Raw genomic sequence first — 17,538 nt, forward strand, 5'->3', positions numbered from 1 at the left:
GTGAGGCCGAGCTCCCCCGCAAGGCCTCACCACCACTCCTTCCCACCCTCTGCTTAGCTAGCAAGCACCCCATGTGGTCAGGCATTGTGCTGCATGACCCACCACGGTCTGGAAAGTCCCTCTTTTTAACCACTGTACAGATGGGCAAACTGAGAATCAGAGAGGTGGGGCACTTGCCCAAGGCCACATAACTGGTCAGCAATGGAGTGGATCGAAACTCAAGCCTGCTGTTGACGCTGAGGCCACTGGTTCTTAGCCACACCTGTCACATGTCTCATAGAAATTCTGCCTTCCTTCACCTCAAGGTCCCTACAGCTCAGAGAGTCCCCATCACAAGTGAGTCAAGGCCAAACATGCCTCCCTGCAGTATTGGGAGGCCACCCCTCCACCCCCATCCCAGCTCAGCCACCACCCACATCCTTCCTCAATGTGGCATCCTCACGCCAAGCAAACGCCGGCCTCAGTGCCCTTTCTCCAGCAGGCCCTCATGCCTGTGAGGCTCCTTTCACAGTGGGACGGGGATGAAGAGAAGAAGACAGAGGCAGAAGTGCCATGTGGAGACACTCCTTCCTGGACTGCTTCCCTCCCTCAGCACACAGTCAGTCATTCAACAAACAGTCACTGAGTACCTAACTGTGTCAGGTAAGTTCTATGAGGGTATAGCGAGGAATATGGAAGCTGGGGACCCAGTCCTCAAGAAGCTTATAGTGGGTAGGTCTGACAAGCCATATACAACCACAGCAGCACAAGGAAACGAATCTAAGAGTCCCACAGAAATGACAGCATGCTATGGGGGCCGGAGGGGCAGGGTGCACGCCACTGCTGAGTGGAGGAAAGCAGGGCTGCCTGGTGGGCTGCACACCAGGCGGGCCTTACAGATGGCAAAGGGTTCAGCGGGGGAGATGTGGGAGAAGTGGGGTCCGGAGGGATGACGCAGTGCAGGCAGAGGCCCTGAGGCAGGATATGCTTGCTGGGTTTATAGCCAGTGGGAGAGAGGTCGGGCCAGGCTCCTCCCTGCCCTCCTGTCCTTACCCTGGGGGAGATGACAGGGCTGTGTGTTACAAGGCTCCACATCCACAGGCTTGGAGTGCTGCAGGCTCCGGCAGTGGCTGGGCGGCCCAATGGCACAGATGACCTGTCGCCTCCGAGTGCCCGAGCTGCAGCTCTTGGAGCACTGAGGCCCACGGGTGGGAGAGAGAGACCCTGAGGGTGAGGCTAGGGATGGGGACCCACATGGAGAGAGGCAGGGGAAGGTGCCCAGTGGCCCGTGTTAGGTCCAAGGACGGCGCTCGTGTGCAGCCACCTGCTGGAGACCAGGGTCAGGCAGCAGGTGTGGGGGTGGAGAGCACTCACTAGACCCCAGGTGCCCACATGCCAGGCCTGGTCACTGAGGAGGGGGCAGTCCTCATGCACACAGGGCTCGGTGAGAGGTGGCCGGTCTTCCAAGGAGCACGCTGCAGTATGGAGCAAAGAACCCCCATCACCCCGGCAAGTCACGCTCCGCCTCCGGACACCAGCGCCACAGCTGACAGAGCACTGCAAGGACAAGGCTGTCAGCAGGAACTCGGCCCTGCCCCGAGGAGCCACGCCAGGTCGGACAGCTAGCAGCCCACCAGCCTGGCACGAAGGCAGATAGCACCCACTACCCACGTCCTTCCCAGGCCCAGAGAGGCTGAGTCACTCCCCTGAGGTCACATAGCCTGAACCATGGCTACTGACAACAGACTGAGGCTGTCACCCATTTGTATTTTCCACCCATTTGCAACTTGAATATATGTAGGTGCTAGAAGCAATGACTGGCAGCCTAGACACTGCCAACCCCTCCCTTGCCCCCAAACAACACACCCAGCTTCTTCCTGCCCAGGCCTTTCTCACCCTGCCCTGGGATCCTGGAGAAAAAGGAAGAGCCCTGGACCAGTCATCCAGGTACTTGCTTCTGGTCCCAGCCTTGGCCACAGCTTCCAAGGTGACCTGACAGGTCACTTTACCTCCCAGGACCTCAGTTTCCACAGCAGAGGACAAGACCCCAGCCCTTCTCTGCTGCTGCCCAGGCCCAGCATCAGCCCCATCCAGGCCAGGGGCCTCACCTCTCCCCAGTGCTCTGGGCTCCAGGCTGCGCAGCGCTGCAGGTTGCAGGCCTGAATGGCAGGGGGCTTCCCAGGCAGCCCGGAACACTCAGCCTCCTCCACAGCCTCCTGGACGCCGGTCCCGTCAGACGAGATGCAGTACACGGAGCGGGACTGGGAGCCTCCTCCACAGGAGGCCGAGCAGGGCGCCCATGGCCCTGCCTTCCAGCTGGCAGGAGGGGGAATCAGGTAAGGCTGGCCCAGGAGCATGGGCAGAAACCCAGCCCTGAGAGGCACAAGCCCTCACTCACACAGGTGGCCTGAGGATGCCCACCCCTGCCCATCTGAACCTCCAGCCTGAACAAAGGCCATGACCCAGGCGCTCCTTAGCATCCCCACCACCGGGCCTGGCTCTCTGAGCGCTCCCCACAACTCGGAGCCCTGCACCTCCCCCTTGGCTTTCCAGTCCTCAACGCTATCCCCCTTTCTCCTTCCCACCAGGTCCCTGTCTCCCAGTCAGACTCCATTCCTCTCAGTCTGACCTTAGTCAGGGGCAGCTCCTGGAGAGGGTGCACTCACCCACGCGTGGAGCAGCTCTGCCAGGCCCCAGGTGCAAGGACCCGGAGGAGAGAGCAGCCCTGTGGCCCCATGCAATGCCAAGCCCGCCACCATCCCAGGAGGCCCGCTGCCACCAAGGCCAAGCGGTGACGGGGTGGCACCAGCCCTGCGGGGAGCCTATGACCTGCAGGTTACCTGTTCCCACACACTCTCTGGGCCCCAGCAAGGCGCCACGCTCCAGGCCGGTGCAGGTAAGAAGTCCTTTGTGCACGAACAAAGGCATGGCCGATGCCAGCAGGCCCTTTGGCCCGACCCCTGGCCCACCCCTCGGCATCTGCCAAGCCAAACCCTCTGCTGGCTCAGACAGACAGGGACCTCTAGAACTTTCTCCAACCCTCCTGCCACCAAGCCTGGGTGTTCTGAGTACTTCGTGGTCACAAGAGGGCAGAGAGACCAGACCCAGGCTCAGGCCCATTCTCTGCCTCCCTCAGGGATAGCTGCCACCTCTCCCACACCCCAGTAACAGTGTGGGGGCCCCTGGATCCCCGCCTCTTTGTTCTACGCCTAAAGCAGCTTGGAGGCCCTGTTCCCTTCCCACCCAAGTTCTTGGGCCCCATCATGGGTAGAGGGGCTGGCAAGGCCTCACCGCTTGGTCTCCGGGCAAGGGTGAAGGTTGCAGGAGCGCCGGTCGGCTGGCCGTGGCTGGCGCTGGCACATGTGGTCGGGATAGGCCTCATAGTCAACGGTGCAGAACACCAGGCGGGACTGGTGACCTGAGCAGAGACCCGGCCACGGCAGGCAAACGCCAGTCAACATTCACTAAGCGTGTTCCCCAGGCCAGGCGCCATCCTGCACTCACCCCGCAGGTCATCCCCATTCAGCCTTAGATGACCCCCCAAGGCAAGTGCCACCATCATCCCCAACTGGCACATGAGGAAACTGAGGCTCAGAGAGTTTTCGCTGTGAGTGAGAGAGCCCTACTCTGGCACCTGATCACTGACCCCAGGCCCAGCCTCCGCTCCTGAGGGAGTCTGTCTCCTATGAGACAGAGGGGAAGCCCCCTCTGGTTCTATTCACTTAGGCTGGGGTCCTTCATGGCGGCCCCCAGATCCCTGGGTTTTCCTCAAAGCAACCCCCATAACACAGAGATTTCTCGCCTGTTCATCCATCTCCCCAGGAGGGACTGCATCTTGCTCACCCATGGCCATGGGAGCTGGCACACAGGGCCCACACCCTCCCCTGGTCCATCCACACCCGCACCTCCGCCACACTCCACGCTGCAGTCACTCCATGAGCCGTGGCTCCAGCTGAAGCCAGGACCGGGGTGGCGCAGGGGCAGGTGGTATTCGTAGTGCACGCCGGGGTTCGGCTCCTGGCTGATGAGCTGCCGTGGGAGAGTCCTTGTTGGGGTTTGCTGCTGGGGGGCACTCCCACACCCTCCACAGCCCCACAGCCCCCTGCCAGCCTCAGGCCCAGAGCCACTCAACCTCCCATGTAGAGAGCTTGGCAGCCTCTTGGGGACCACGAGCCACCCACTCGCCCTCTCTTCCCACACCCCCACTTACCTCAATGACCAGGGGCTCTGAGGTGGGGCCCCGGGCATGGAGCCGCTCAGGGGCCAGGTCCCCCTCAGCACCCCGCTCGTAATGCAGGATGGTGCTGGCTGCTGGCAGGGCCCGGGCCGCCTCGATGGTCCAGTGCCCATTGAGGTAGTATTCCCCGCGAACATTCTTCACGGCTGCACAAAGGAGACCGCCTCAGTCAGCGGCAGCGGGGCATGGCCGCACCTCCCCCTGCAGCCCCAGACCTGCCAGGACTTAACCCCAGGACTTAACTCTCACCCAGAAAGTTCCTGCTGGCAGCAGCCTCCTCGATGAGGATGCTGGTGGCACCCGCGGGAACTATGAGGATCTGGTTGTAGCCTGGTGGGGGCAGAGACACAGGTGCTGAGGGTGCTGGGCTATCCCTCCCCCGGCACCACTCAAACAGCAGAAAGGAGCGACCCCCAAGGACTCCAAGTGCCATGCAGCACAGAATGGGGGCAGGGAGGGTACGCAGGAGCCAGACAGGGCCGAGCTGCTGGGAACGGCAATGCTGGCAGAAGAGGCTGCAGTACAAAAGCCAGGGCGGCGGGAAGGCTCAGCACACTGGGAGTGGGAAGAGATGGGAGGGCATCCAGGCAGTGGCAGGAGGTGGGACTGCACAAGTGGGCAAGGGTCCTAACCAAAGGCCACAGGGCGCCTTTCAGACGTGACCTGATATGGTCAGAGCTTTCGGGTGCCATGAGGGCCACTTGGCCTGGAGCCTAAGCCAGAGCAGGGACAGGCAAGGAAGGGGCAGACAACAGTCCCTTGGAACCACCCCCACCTCGGCTGAGGTCATTAGCGTCAAAGGTGCCTGTGACGGGGTAGCAGGTCGTGCTGTCACCCCCACACTGCAGACACTTGTCCTCCTGCTTGGATGAGTCCAGCTCGTGATCACAGCCGACAACCTGTGGGCAGAGACGCGGGAGGCATGGGAGAGGGCATCATGGCCACATCAGGCCCTGGGCCCCGTCCCACCCTAACCCCAGCACCCGCGCAGCCCAGGCAGAATAGGGTGGTCAGGAGTGATTCAGTCACAAGCCAGGGGACTGGCCTGTGACTGACAATCCATTTATCTGTCTGCTCAGCTCCCATCTCCCCTTCTGGTAATAATGCCCTGTTTTCCTTGAGGGGCCACCTCTCTCCTGCAGAATTTGAATGGAGCTCCCCAAATGTGGGTTTGGGGAGGCTGGAGTGGTTCAGGGTAAGTCCCAACCCCTGGTGGCTGAAACTCCTGGGAATGAGGCCCCCTTTCTCTGGGAGGGGCCAGGCTGCCACAGCAGAAGTCCGGAGCAGCTGGCGGCCACACCCCCTGGGAAGAACAGGCCCGATCCTGCTGCTGGACCCATGAAGAGGAAAGCCGAGTGGCACCTCATTCATGCACCTGCGGCTGTCCCTATTGTTTGTTTTTCTGAAGTCGGTTTTAGCCAGATTTCTGCCACCCAGAGGGTTTCTCTTATTGTAGGGCTAGCATTCTCCAAGAATGAAGGTGAGGGGCCATAGGGCATCTGTGATGCCTACAAGGTACCCTAGGAGCTGGGCTTGGTGTTCTGGTAACTTGAGAAGACACCAAGCTCATGGCAGCTACCTCGGCCTGTGGGTGATGGACAGGGAAATACCCGCACTGAGCCCCCAGGCAGCCCGGAGGCAGGGAGGGGCTGGGGGACCACTCACCCGGCAGCTGCCATCCACACAGACATCCTTCTTGCCAGGCTCGCAGGGCGTCCCATCGACCACAGCCTCCCTGTGCTTGTAGTAGAAGTTCTCCCCCTTGGGAATGCAGTTCAGTTCACACTTGTTTGGGGCTGGGGTGGGCAGGAAGGCAAGACTGAGATCCTGAGGCTGGATGACGCCCCTCCCCAGGGCCCAAGGCCTACCCTAGCAACAGGAAAGCATGGGTCAGAAAGCCCTGCAGCAGCCCCCACCCAAGGAGAAGGGGCCGTCTCCATGAATCTATCGCACCTCTAAGGATCAAGTCGAAGAAAAGTCCCAGGATAAAGAAAAAGCAAAGCACTTAAAGAAGTCTACCTCAGCATTATTTACCACAACTGAGGTGGTTACAACAGGCTATTTTTTTTGTTTTGTTTTTTTGAGATGGAGTCTCACTCTTATTGCCCAGGCTGGAGTGCAGTGGCACGATCTCGGCTCACTGTAACCTCCGCCTTCCTAGTTCAAGCGATTCTCCTGCCTCATCCCCCCCAGTAGCTGGGACTACAGGCACGTGCCACCACACCCGGCTAAGTTTCGTACTTTTAGTAGAGATGGGGTTTCATCATGTTGGGCAGGCTGGTTTTGAACTCCTGACCTCAGGTGATCTGCCTGCCCCAGCCTCCCAAAGTGCTGGGATTACAGGTGTGAGCCACTGTGCCTGGCCATAACAGGCTACTCTTTAAATAAATTATCAATGGAATATTACACATGCTGACTATGCAGTTGCAAATGATCATTGTGAAGACTATATGGTGTGGGAAGATGCTTAAGACACAGAATGCAAAATGGTGATTAATATGCAATAATTACAAATATGTAAGTATATATGGAGAGAATAATGTGAAAGAGGCTAAGATGAAATGCTAACAGTGATCTTGTGAAAGGGGCAGGATGAGGGTAACTTTTTCCTGGTTTTAATATTTTTCAGATGGGATCTCACTCTGTCTCCCAGGCTGGAATGCAGAGGCACGATCAAAGCTCACAGTAGCCTCCACCTCCCAGACTCAAGTGGTCCTCCAGCCTCAGTCTCTCGAATAGTTGAGACTATAGGCACATGCCACCATACCCACCTATTTATTTTTATTTTTTTTGTAGAGACAGGGTCTCACTACGGTGCCCAGGCTGGTTTAAAACTCCTGGGCTCAAATGACCCGTCTGCCTCAGCCTTCCAAAGAACCAGGATTATAGGCAGGAGCCACTGTACCTGGCCTGGTTTTAATTTTTCTCTTTTGGAGACAAGATCTCACTCTGTCATCCCGTCTGGAGTGCAGTGGTGTGATCTTGGCTTACTGCAGCCTCAACTTTCTGGCCTCAAGTGATCCTCCCACCTCAGCTTCTTGAACAGCTGGGACTACACATGTGTGCCACCATGCCTAACTAATCTTTGTATGCCTGGCTAATCTTCGTATTTTTGGTAGAGATGGGGTTTCACCACATTGCCCAGGCTTGTCTCAAATTCCTGGACTCAAGTGATCCTCCTGCCTCAGCCTCCCAAAGTGCTGGGATTACAGGCATGAGCCACTGCACCCAACCTTAATTTTTATATTTATCTAAATATATACACATTTTAAAACAACCCAAAAGTACAAACAGGATTATAATCATCTCCACACCGTGGAAGTTATCCCTCTACTATCTTTTTAGACTTTCCTCTGTGTTCCAATTTTTCTATCATGTGAATATACTCAAATTATTCTTGACATGTGTCCACTTCAAGATCCAGAGGGAATACTGAAAGCTAGAGTCCCACTGGGCCACGCCCACAGCCACGATCCCCACCACACACACACGATATGAGACTCCCACTGGGCCATGCCCACAGCTACGATCCCCACCACACACACACACACACACACACACACACACACACACACACACAGGATATGAGACTCCCACTGGGCCACGCCCACAGCCACGATCCCCCACACACACACACACACACACACACACACACACACACACACACGATATGAGACTCCCACTGGGCCATGCCCACAGCTACGATCCCCACCACACACACACACACACACACACACACACACACACACACAGGATATGAGACTCCCACTGGGCCACGCCCACAGCCACGATCCCCACCACCCACACACACACACACACCACACAGAGGATATGAGACTCCCACTGGGCCACGCCCACAGCCACGATCCCCCACCACACACACACACACACACACACACACACACAGAGGATATGAGAGTCCCACTGGGCCACGCCCACAGCCACAATCCCCACCAGACACACAGACACACACACACACACACACACACACACACACAGAGAATATGAGACTCCCACTGGGCCACATGCACAGCCATGATCCCCACCACACACACACACACACACACACACACACAGGATATGAGACTCCCACTGGGCCACGCCCACAGCCACGATCCCCCACCACACACACACACACACACACACACACACACAGAGGATATGAGACTCCCACTGGGCCACGTGCACAGCCAGGATCCCCACCACACACACACACACACAGAGGATATGAGACTCCCACTGGGCCACGCCCACAGCCACAATCCCCACCACACACACACACACACACACACACACACACACAGAGGATATGAGACTCCCACTGGGCCACGTGCACAGCCACGATCCCCACCACGATCCTCACCACCACCACCACCACACACACACACACACACACACACACACACAGAGGATATGAGACTCCCACTGGGCCACGTGCACAGCCACAATCCCCACCACACACACACACACACACAGGATATGAGACTCCCACTGGGCCATGCCCACAGCCACAATCCCCACCACACACACAGGATATGAGACTCCCACTGGGCCACAGCCACGATCCCCACAACACACACACACCCACCCACACACGCACAGGATATGAGTGCTCATTGATCTGGAATCCAGAGTGCCACGAGGTCTCCAGAGGTCATGCGCAGCAAGCAGGGAAAACGAACACTCAGAAGACTTGTCTTGAGGAATCTTCTGATTCATCTAAAATGCTTAATGACATACATGTTGGTGCTTACGTGGGTGTTTTTTCCTGAACTGTATTTATCTAAAAAGTAATGACTTATACCCTCCTCAGAGGTACTCAGATCATCTCCTCTGGCCCCCGGATCCTTGGTAAATGAAGTCTTGGTGTACCAAGCCCCTTCCAGCCCCTCCTGCAGGATGACCAGGGGGCACCACTCCTACCGCTCCTGGGGCTCCCCACATCCTTCTCTGTGTGACAGGAGGAACGCTTCCCACAGCAGACTGAGCAAAAATAGGGCTCAAAATGGTATCGGCACACCATAGCTTCGTTTGAAAATATACACACATAAGGGGAGAAAGGATGGAAAGACCTCAAAATAGCTGCCATTGTGTTGCCGCGGGCATGTGCTGGGGGGAGTGGGGGTGAATGGTGATTGATTCATTATGGGTTGATCGATGGGGTATTTGACAAATGCTGGCTCTGGCAGCACATATACTAAAATTGGAATGATACAGGGATTAGCACAGCCCCTGACCCCTGAGGAGGTGTGGTGTGCAAATTCATGAAGCATTCCATATTTAAAAAAAAAAATATCTGAGAGGCTGAGGTGGAAGTATTGACTGAGCTTGGGAGTTCGAGGCTGCCCAGCTGACACTGCACTGCTGCACTCAAGCCTGGGCGAGAGCCTATCTTTAAAAAAAAAAAGAACGAAAGAAAAGAAAGGAAGAGCAGGAGAGAAAGAGAGAATGAAAGAAAAATAGAAAAGAAAAAAATAAAGAAAAAGAAAGCCCTCTTGTTCTCTCACGAGGAACGTCTGCAGACCCTCTCCTCCCCAAAGGTGGGTCCTGTGGTCTAGAAGATTCCCGGTACATTGCGAGCCACCGCGCCCAGTCAAAAAAAAAAATTGGCCGGGTACAGTGGCTCACGCCTGCAATCCCAGCACTCTGGGAGGTCGCTGCGGGCGGATCCCTTGAGCCCAGGAGTTCAAGACCAGCCTGGGCAACACAGCGAGACTGTCTCTAATATGCGTGTGTGTATATATACACACACACACACACACACACGTATATATGACAACTCCTCTATAATACGGCAAGAGGAACTGTGGCATCAATGTATGTATACAAGAGGCCCCCGAGAGAGCAGGTCCTGGCCGCGCTCACCGCCGTAGTAGGGCAGCCACCGGTACCGCCGCCCCTGGAACTCGGCTCCGTCGAACTCCGCGCACTGCTCGGCCCGGAAGTCCCGGGCGCCATCGGGGCAGCTCTGCGGGGCAGAGGGGAAGTCGGGGTCCAGGAGGCGGAGTCGGGGTCCAGGAGGCGGAGTCCGAGGTCCACCCACCTCCCGCCCCGCCCTGTCACCCCCTCCACCGCCCCAGCCCAGGGAGCCCAGGAATCTCCCTCGCCTGCCTCGTCCGAGCCACCGGAGGTGGAGTCTGCCCCCCCAGACCCCCGGACTCCTGTGCGCGCCCCTCCATGGTGCTCTAGGCTGTGGAGGACAAGGCCAGTCCCCGGGGGGCAGGGTGAGGAAGGGGCTCCCACGCAGCCCTGCTGTAGATTGGCAGGAGGACCCCAGGCTGGGCCAACCGAGCAGCCCCCGGCCAGAGGCGGGCATCCCTGTTGGGACGTCGGCCGGGAGGGGTTGGGGTAGTTGGTGCCCTCGCCCGCGCCCCGTGGGTTTTACCTCAGTGCGACAAGAGCGGTGGCTCCGGGCGGGGCCCACGCAGCTGGCGCCTCCATCTCTCCTGCGGGACCAGAGCACCGGGAGGACCCGGACCGAGACCCAACATCCCCGCCCCCGTGCTGGGGCTCCCTGAAGGCCCCAACTTCTGCGGGGCTCTCCAGTGGGAGCAGCAAGGTGAGAGGGTGCCCCCCAACCCCATGCCATAAATCCCCTGGCGGGGCGTGAGCGACCCGTGTTGGTACTCGGGAGAAGCGGGACTCAGAGCCCTACCCACCCCGTAGTTTGAATTTAAGGCGGGACCACTCCACTGCCTCTTATGGCAGATTCCCAGAGAAGACTCCAGGTGCGTGAGATGTAATACCCACCCGCCTGGCACAGCCATCCTGCGATCTAAGCAGGACATCAGTATAAGGCTCTTAGGATCATTCCTGGTCTCTCATTCCTCCTCACATAGGGTTCTCAGGAACAACCCCTATACTGGGACAGAGGCGCCTCACTACCGCTTCTGTACCCCACCTTCTCCACTGACCCTGCCAGAGTGCAGCGCACACAGCAAGCACTTAATAAATCGCTTGAAATGGGGAACATCTACACTTGGCAAATAAGCCACAGGAATTGGGAATTGGTTGAAGATTGTTTACTAGTTCCACCAAAATTGACTGCACCTGCCATAGGGCAGGCAGGTGCAGCATCAGGAGCTGGAGACCAGGGGCAGCAGGCAGCACGTGTGCTCCAGCTCAGCCTGGAAGGCCCTGGGAAATGGTTTGATTTCCTGTGCTGAACTGATGCTGCTTCCAGAATGAATCTGCTGCTTGGTGGGTTCTGCTGATGTGGCCAGTGCTAGCCTAGGCCGCGACCACCTAGCCTACCACCCAGAAGCCAGCATCCCCTGCTCCTGCTTTAACAAGCCAGCCCATTTTCATCTCTCCTACCTCTGGGAGTAGCAGGGGCGCTCCTGGAAACTGACACCCCCTCCACAGGTCCGGGTGCAGGGGCTCCACTGGCTCCAGGGTCCCCAGGTGTCACTCTGCCGCCTCACCTTGGGAGCCTGCAGAAGACGACCATATATCAGCAGTGCCCACTCAGAGCCTGAGCCCAGAGGCCCCTCCAAAGGATGCTCTGCCTAAAAGTACTCCCTCACCCATCAAGAAGCCTGGGATTCTCCCTTCCAGGGCCCACCTTTAGGACTCAGCAACACTGCCGGGCACCCCAAAACATATTCCTCTTCAGAATTAGCCTGCTTTCCTCATAAGGAGCTGAGAGCCAGGCCTGGAGGGCAGGATCAGGAGCAGCTGGGAAGGGTTTGGAGTTTCAGGGACCACTGGGGGGAGGGACCCTACAGCCAGGGGCAGTTTGAGGGTCCAGGCATTTGTGGGTTAACCGTGATGTAGGGGAGGGGGCCCTAAAAGAAAATAAAGGGAAGCAGCATGGGGGGATCCTGCTAATCTGGCAGAGACTCCCAGGAGTACCCCAATATTCATCCCCTCCTTCTCCCATTGTGAGAACCCTTGAAAACTTGACTCAGCTGGGTACCTGGCTGCCCAAAATTTAAAAAAAAAATACACTTCCTAGACTTCCTGCAGCTGTGGCTACGTCACTTAGTTCTCATCAGTAAGATGTAAATACAAGTGTTGGGCAGCTGCCGCTAGTAATCTCCTTAAGAGAGAGGCTGCATGAGCCTTTGTCCTTTTCTCCTTCCTTCTGTACTCTTTCAGGCTGTCTGGAAAGCAGATGTGATGGCTGGAGTTGGAGCAGCCTTTTAGACTGTGAGGTAACTTGGAAATAGAGGCTTCAAACAGTGAAGCAAAGATAGAAAGACTCTAGAGCCTGGAGGATTTTGTGCAACAGAATAGCCCCAGACTTCTGACCCCTGGGTGTTTATATGAGAGAGGAATCGTGTCTGTCTTATTGAAGAACTGCTATTTGGGACTCTACACAGGATTATAATCCTAGCAGATACATTTTCCCACCAGAAAGACTGGACCCCTTGTAGCTGGCATCAAGAATCCACATGCCACACACACATTATCTCATTTCATCCTCACAACAACCCAACAGACCCCATTGCATGAATAAGAAAAGTGAGGCAGAGAGAGGAAGCCACAGAGGAAGAAGTGGGCACAGGAGCCGGCCAGTCTCACTACAGGCCTCTGCTCCCCTGCCGGGGCTGTGCCCCCACCCACTTGGGGGAATCAAATGAGACACTAGATGATTCCCTGCAGGGTTGGACAGGGGTTAGATGTAACTTCACAATTTTGCCAGGAGGCATACGGTGTACACGCAAACATTTGCTGGAAGGGGACTTTCTTTTAGGGTATCACCAGATAAGGCTCTCAAGGAAAAATACCATTCCCACTTTTCAGAGAAAGAGCTCAGTGGTCACATAGAAAAGCGGCTGGGGGTAGTGGCTCACTCCTATAATCCCAGCACGTTGGTCTCAAAAAAAGAAAAGAAAAGCAGGCTCTTCCTTTCATGGTGATCCCTAATCAGCTTCGCTGGATCTCAGGTGAGGAAGGAGGTTTACTCATCTCTGGTGCCAAACATCTAGTTATCCTTGTCTTATAACAAAACCCAGAACCCTGAGGCAGAACAAACCATGCACAAACCACGCTAAGCTTGCTGAACCACACACACAACCAAGAAGGAAGGGCTGGCCGTATGAAAGGTCTTAGCTTTCACTTTGTAAAATCATCTACTCCTTCGAGTCTAACTTGAACAAAAATCTCGAAGCTTTCGCAACCGGTGAGCCAAAATATCAAAGTGTTCTCTCAATGAAAGTTAAACTGAAATTTACTTGGATCAGGTTTCTATTTCACAAGGAAGATACTGAGTGTTGAGTGTGAAGGGTGACTTTCCAGAGACAGCCAGCAGCCCCAGCTGGGATTCTGGCACCTGCCCCCCCGACACAGCCTCATCCCACATTTTAAGTATTCAGGAGACGTCTTCGGGGTGGCTGCTTTCTTAGCTGCTGGCCTGGGCCTGGGCCTGGTTGTCAATTACCCTCTGACCAAGGCCTGTTTGGATGTCTGCCTTGGCTCCTTGGCACAGCAGCCAGCAAAATCCACCCTTCCCTGGAGCTGGGCTGGACATACTAGTCTGGCCAAGGCAACGAGGGGTACCCCTGCAATGGAGCCACCGCCTGGCCATGAGGATAAGGCGGGGGCAGGACTGGTCTGAACAAGGGCCCCCTAAGAGACGTGCTGTTTCCAGAATGCCCTCTTGCCTCCTGTGCCCAGCCCCTGTGAGGCAGGTGTCCACTAGCCAAGAGCCCTAGTCTATCCGTCCCATCCTAGAACCGTGCTCTGTCCACACACTCCACACTGTCTCTCCAAGGAAGGAAAGCACCTTCTGCCACAGGTGGCATGAGCACACTGTTGCTCTGTAATTACCCAAACCATGAACTGCCCGACGTGGTGTGAAGCCGGAATGAGCTGATCCAGCCAGCCTCACCTGGGGCCTGCCCTCACCTGTCTCATACTGCTCTAGGCGCCCCGCCCATGCCTCCTTCAACTCTCACCTGGAGCCACTCAGGAGTCCCCTTTCCTGCTGCACTGTTTCCAGGGGAATCAAGTGTCCAATGTGCGTGTGTGTGTGAGACAGAATGCATGCACACCCGCGTACAAGTGGGAGCAGAGGCTGAGGCCCAGGAACACGCAGGCCACCGCCTTTATTCATCTGCTCATTCTGTTCAGGCTGACCGCTGGCAGCATAGGTGATCCAGAGAAGGTGCTCGGACTGGGTGGCTCCTGCCCCAGCCACGGAGGGAGGCAGTGGAGCCGTGAGCGGGGCCACACCCCTGCAGACTCACAGAGGGCAGGGAGAGAAGAATTATCCGCCCAGGCTGCACCCAGCCCCATCTGAGACTCACACTAGGAGGAGGCGGCAGCCAGATGAGGCTACTCAGCGTAGCCTTAAGGGAGAAAAGGTTTAAGAGAACCAAGGGCACTTTGGAAACTTGATTTGTTTCATCTGCATGACAACCTCTGGGGTGGGCATTATTACCCCCAAATTAGAGCCGTCTAAGGCTTGATTATTTGCCTAGGGTCATGCAGCTGTCAAGGTGGCTCTGGGATTTAATCCTGGGGCCTGGACACTGTCCTGGTGCCCCCTCCACCTGGGCTTTGGCCTTCATGCAGCTGGGCCACCAGCACGTGCTGAACAACCTGAGAGTGGCATTTAGGAAGCAAGGTTCATGGGGTGGCAGAAGGGACCGCGGGTAGCTGGCAGGTGGTCGAGAGGACATGAAAAAGGCTGGCTCTGGCCCACCCTCCGCTCCAGCTGTGGCATAGGTTGGGTTCACAGGGCTCTTGAAGTGCCCAATCCCATCTATGGGATCCACTTCTAGTGGGAGAAGTGCCCACTGCCATCTATCCTGCCTACCCCACACATCCCTGCAGAGGAGTCCTTCTTAGCCTCCACCCACAGACGCCAGACATGCCATTTCCCCCTGACCTCCTCAAGGCAGAAAACAGTTTGGGTCCTTTCTCAGGGATCCTTCCTCTCTCACCTCCTACCTGCCTCATACAGGGGTGGGCAGGGCTGTGGCTCACCCTGGGAGATTTCTCCTGGGGCAGGACAGGGCCCAGCTGCCTCTGCGGCTTCTATTCTGCCAGGCACCAAGCCAGGGCAGTATCCAGCTCTGCAGACCCTCTCCTCCCCAAAGATGGGGCCTGTGGTCTAGAAGATTCCTTGTACATCCTCAAGGAATCTTGACCCAGGGACCTTCTCCAGAGAGCCCTGGCCTTTGGGCCCCTGTTAATGAAACAGCAACTCTGACCACTAGCCAGCTTCCTGTGTCCACTGTCTTAATTCGCAGTCTAATACGGTAGTCACTAGCGGCATGTGACTGTTTAAATTAATTATGGCCAGGCGCAGTGGCACACGCCTGGAGTCCCAGCTACCTGGGAAGCTGAGGCAGAATAATTGCTTGAACCCAGGAGGTGGAGGTTACAGTGAGTGGAAATCATGCCAGTACACTCCAGCGTAGGTGACAGAGTGAGACTCTGTCTCAAAAATAAATAAATATTTTTAAAATTTAAAAATCAATTTAAATTAATTAAAGTCAAGTAAAATTAAAACTCACTTCACCCACTTTCAAGTGTTCAATGGACCTAGGGGCTACCTATTGGACAGCAGAGAAACAGGACATTTCCGCCATCTCAGAAGGTTCCATAGGACAGCCCTGCCCTAGGTGCTACCCCAAGGGGAAAGCAAATGACTGGCACCCCAAACCTCTAGGCCCAAACACCCCAGCTTAGGGGAAACTGTGGCTCCAGGCAGAAGACAGGTGTCTGGTGGGATGGGCCACCCAGCCTTGCACCTTGACTGGTTCCAGCATTGCCTCCACCTGTCCTTCCACCTTGGAACACCACCTGGGGGAGGGGGTTCTGCAGCACTGGCGGGGACTCCATGGAGTGCTCCCACCACCTTCTGAAGGAGGGAAGCCCTGAGAAGGTGCCATTCCTACAAACTGCGCCCTGCAGCCTGACGGGCCATTCTGAGCACCCTGGCCAGCCGGCTTCAAGGGCCCAGTCCTTTCTGAGGGAGCTCAGCGGCGCGGGCTCGCCTCCTCCCAACCCATCTTCCCTTTTCTGGGGACGCTGCCTGCGGGCCCGCGCGTCCTCGTCCCCGCATCCCCAGGGTCTTCTCGGGGGCCGGGCAGGGCCGCACTCACCGAGGACCCGGGCGCTGGAGCCAGCAGCAGCGGCACGAGCAGGAGCAGCCGCATCTCAGCCTGCAGGAGACGCAGAGGATTAGAGCGGCCCGGGGCTCCAGCAGCTGTCCTGGGCGCCGGCGCGAGTGTGTGGGCGCGTCGCTCCCTGTGGCCCACAAGTGACCAGGAGACCCGCAACGGGACCGCCAGGCGCGCCTCGGTGCACTGCAGAGAACACAGCGTGCGGGCGCCCCGCCGGACAGCCCAACATGTGAGCGAGAAACGAGCTGCCCCATCCGCAACTGGCAGAAGTTCAAGAACAACTTGTTTCAGGGTTCCAGAGGGATAAAAAAAGAGAGAGCAATTAAAATACTTCTATGTGGTTAAAAACAAGGAGTTCGGAATCCGAGTAATTAGACTATTTTAATTCAGCAAGATTCCTTTTAAAAAAGCTATTACATCAGATGTTTAAAAACTCCTAATATAGGCTAAAAAAAAATCAAGTCTCTGAAGACACTTTGAAAACTCAGATATTCTAAAAATGTTAATTGTATCCCATTTAAAACCCAGGCCAGCATTTCTCTGCACAGGGAAGATCCATAAGCAGCCTCCATAACCAGCGTGTGTATGCAGTGCAGTGTGTGTGCCCTGCAGTGTGTGGTGCAGCGTGTGCGCCGTGCAGCGTGTGGAGGTGCAGCGTGTGGAGTGCAGCGTGTGCGCCCTGAAGGTGCAGTGTAGTGTGCAGTACAGTGTAGTGTGTGCTCAGGGCAGTGTGCAGTGCAGTGTGTGTGGAGTGTCTGTGGTTGCAGTGTGCATGCATGGAATGTGCATGTGCAGTGTGCAGGGCAGGTCTATGTGCAGTCTGGTGTGTACTATTTGGTGCAGGTGTCCAGTCTGTATACACACTGTGCAGTGTGTATGTGTACATACATGTCGCTGTATCACAGAATGACATAAGCAATATGCGCCATTCAGTGCAAAACATTAAAACAAGTACCAGCGTGTAGATTTGAACTTTAAAATCTGTAATTCTACCAATGTTCTAATTTTTTAAGGTATAAAATGACTTCTGCTTACAACGATAAAAGACAGCATACAGAAGCCAAGCTCAGCAGAAATGTAACCTGGCACATTGAACAATGTACACACTCGTTAATTTGGCACAGTGAGTCATTGAGTCATTATTTTTGTGGTCAAGTTCGAGATTCCTGGGGTTGGAGGGTGAGGGAGGAGAGTTGCTGCCAGGGCCCTGCCTCTGCTCTATCGGGGGCAGTTTCCAGAGCA

The 17,538-nt window shown here is 56.1% G+C and overlaps 1 protein-coding gene across 5 annotated transcripts in view; it reads right to left on the bottom strand.

Moving 5' to 3' along the window:
* Positions 1-17,538, bottom strand: part of PAPLN (papilin, proteoglycan like sulfated glycoprotein) — a 40,310-nt gene that overhangs the window by 20,009 nt on the left and 2,763 nt on the right. For 3 of the 5 annotated variants that reach the window (XM_033187518.1, XM_033187519.1, XM_033187522.1), the window contains exons 2-15: positions 16,276-16,335; positions 11,534-11,649; positions 10,602-10,662; positions 10,082-10,184; positions 5,882-6,012; positions 4,992-5,115; positions 4,466-4,546; positions 4,190-4,362; positions 3,885-4,008; positions 3,271-3,397; positions 2,820-2,885; positions 2,088-2,295; positions 1,354-1,536; positions 1,033-1,174 (exon numbers count right to left, since the gene is read on the bottom strand). In XM_033187518.1, coding sequence (XP_033043409.1) covers positions 1,033-1,174; positions 1,354-1,536; positions 2,088-2,295; positions 2,820-2,885; positions 3,271-3,397; positions 3,885-4,008; positions 4,190-4,362; positions 4,466-4,546; positions 4,992-5,115; positions 5,882-6,012; positions 10,082-10,184; positions 10,602-10,662; positions 11,534-11,649; positions 16,276-16,329 — 1,693 coding nt within the window. In that variant the 5' untranslated portion in view covers positions 16,330-16,335. The remainder of the gene's footprint in view (positions 1-1,032; positions 1,175-1,353; positions 1,537-2,087; positions 2,296-2,819; positions 2,886-3,270; positions 3,398-3,884; positions 4,009-4,189; positions 4,363-4,465; positions 4,547-4,991; positions 5,116-5,881; positions 6,013-10,081; positions 10,185-10,601; positions 10,663-11,533; positions 11,650-16,275; positions 16,336-17,538) is intronic. The other 2 variants (XM_033187521.1, XM_033187520.1) reach the window with 2 other exon arrangements.

Source organism: Trachypithecus francoisi, unplaced genomic scaffold, assembly GCF_009764315.1.
Source record: "Trachypithecus francoisi isolate TF-2019V2 unplaced genomic scaffold, Tfra_2.0 Lachesis_group3, whole genome shotgun sequence".
NCBI lineage: Eukaryota > Metazoa > Chordata > Mammalia > Primates > Cercopithecidae > Trachypithecus > Trachypithecus francoisi.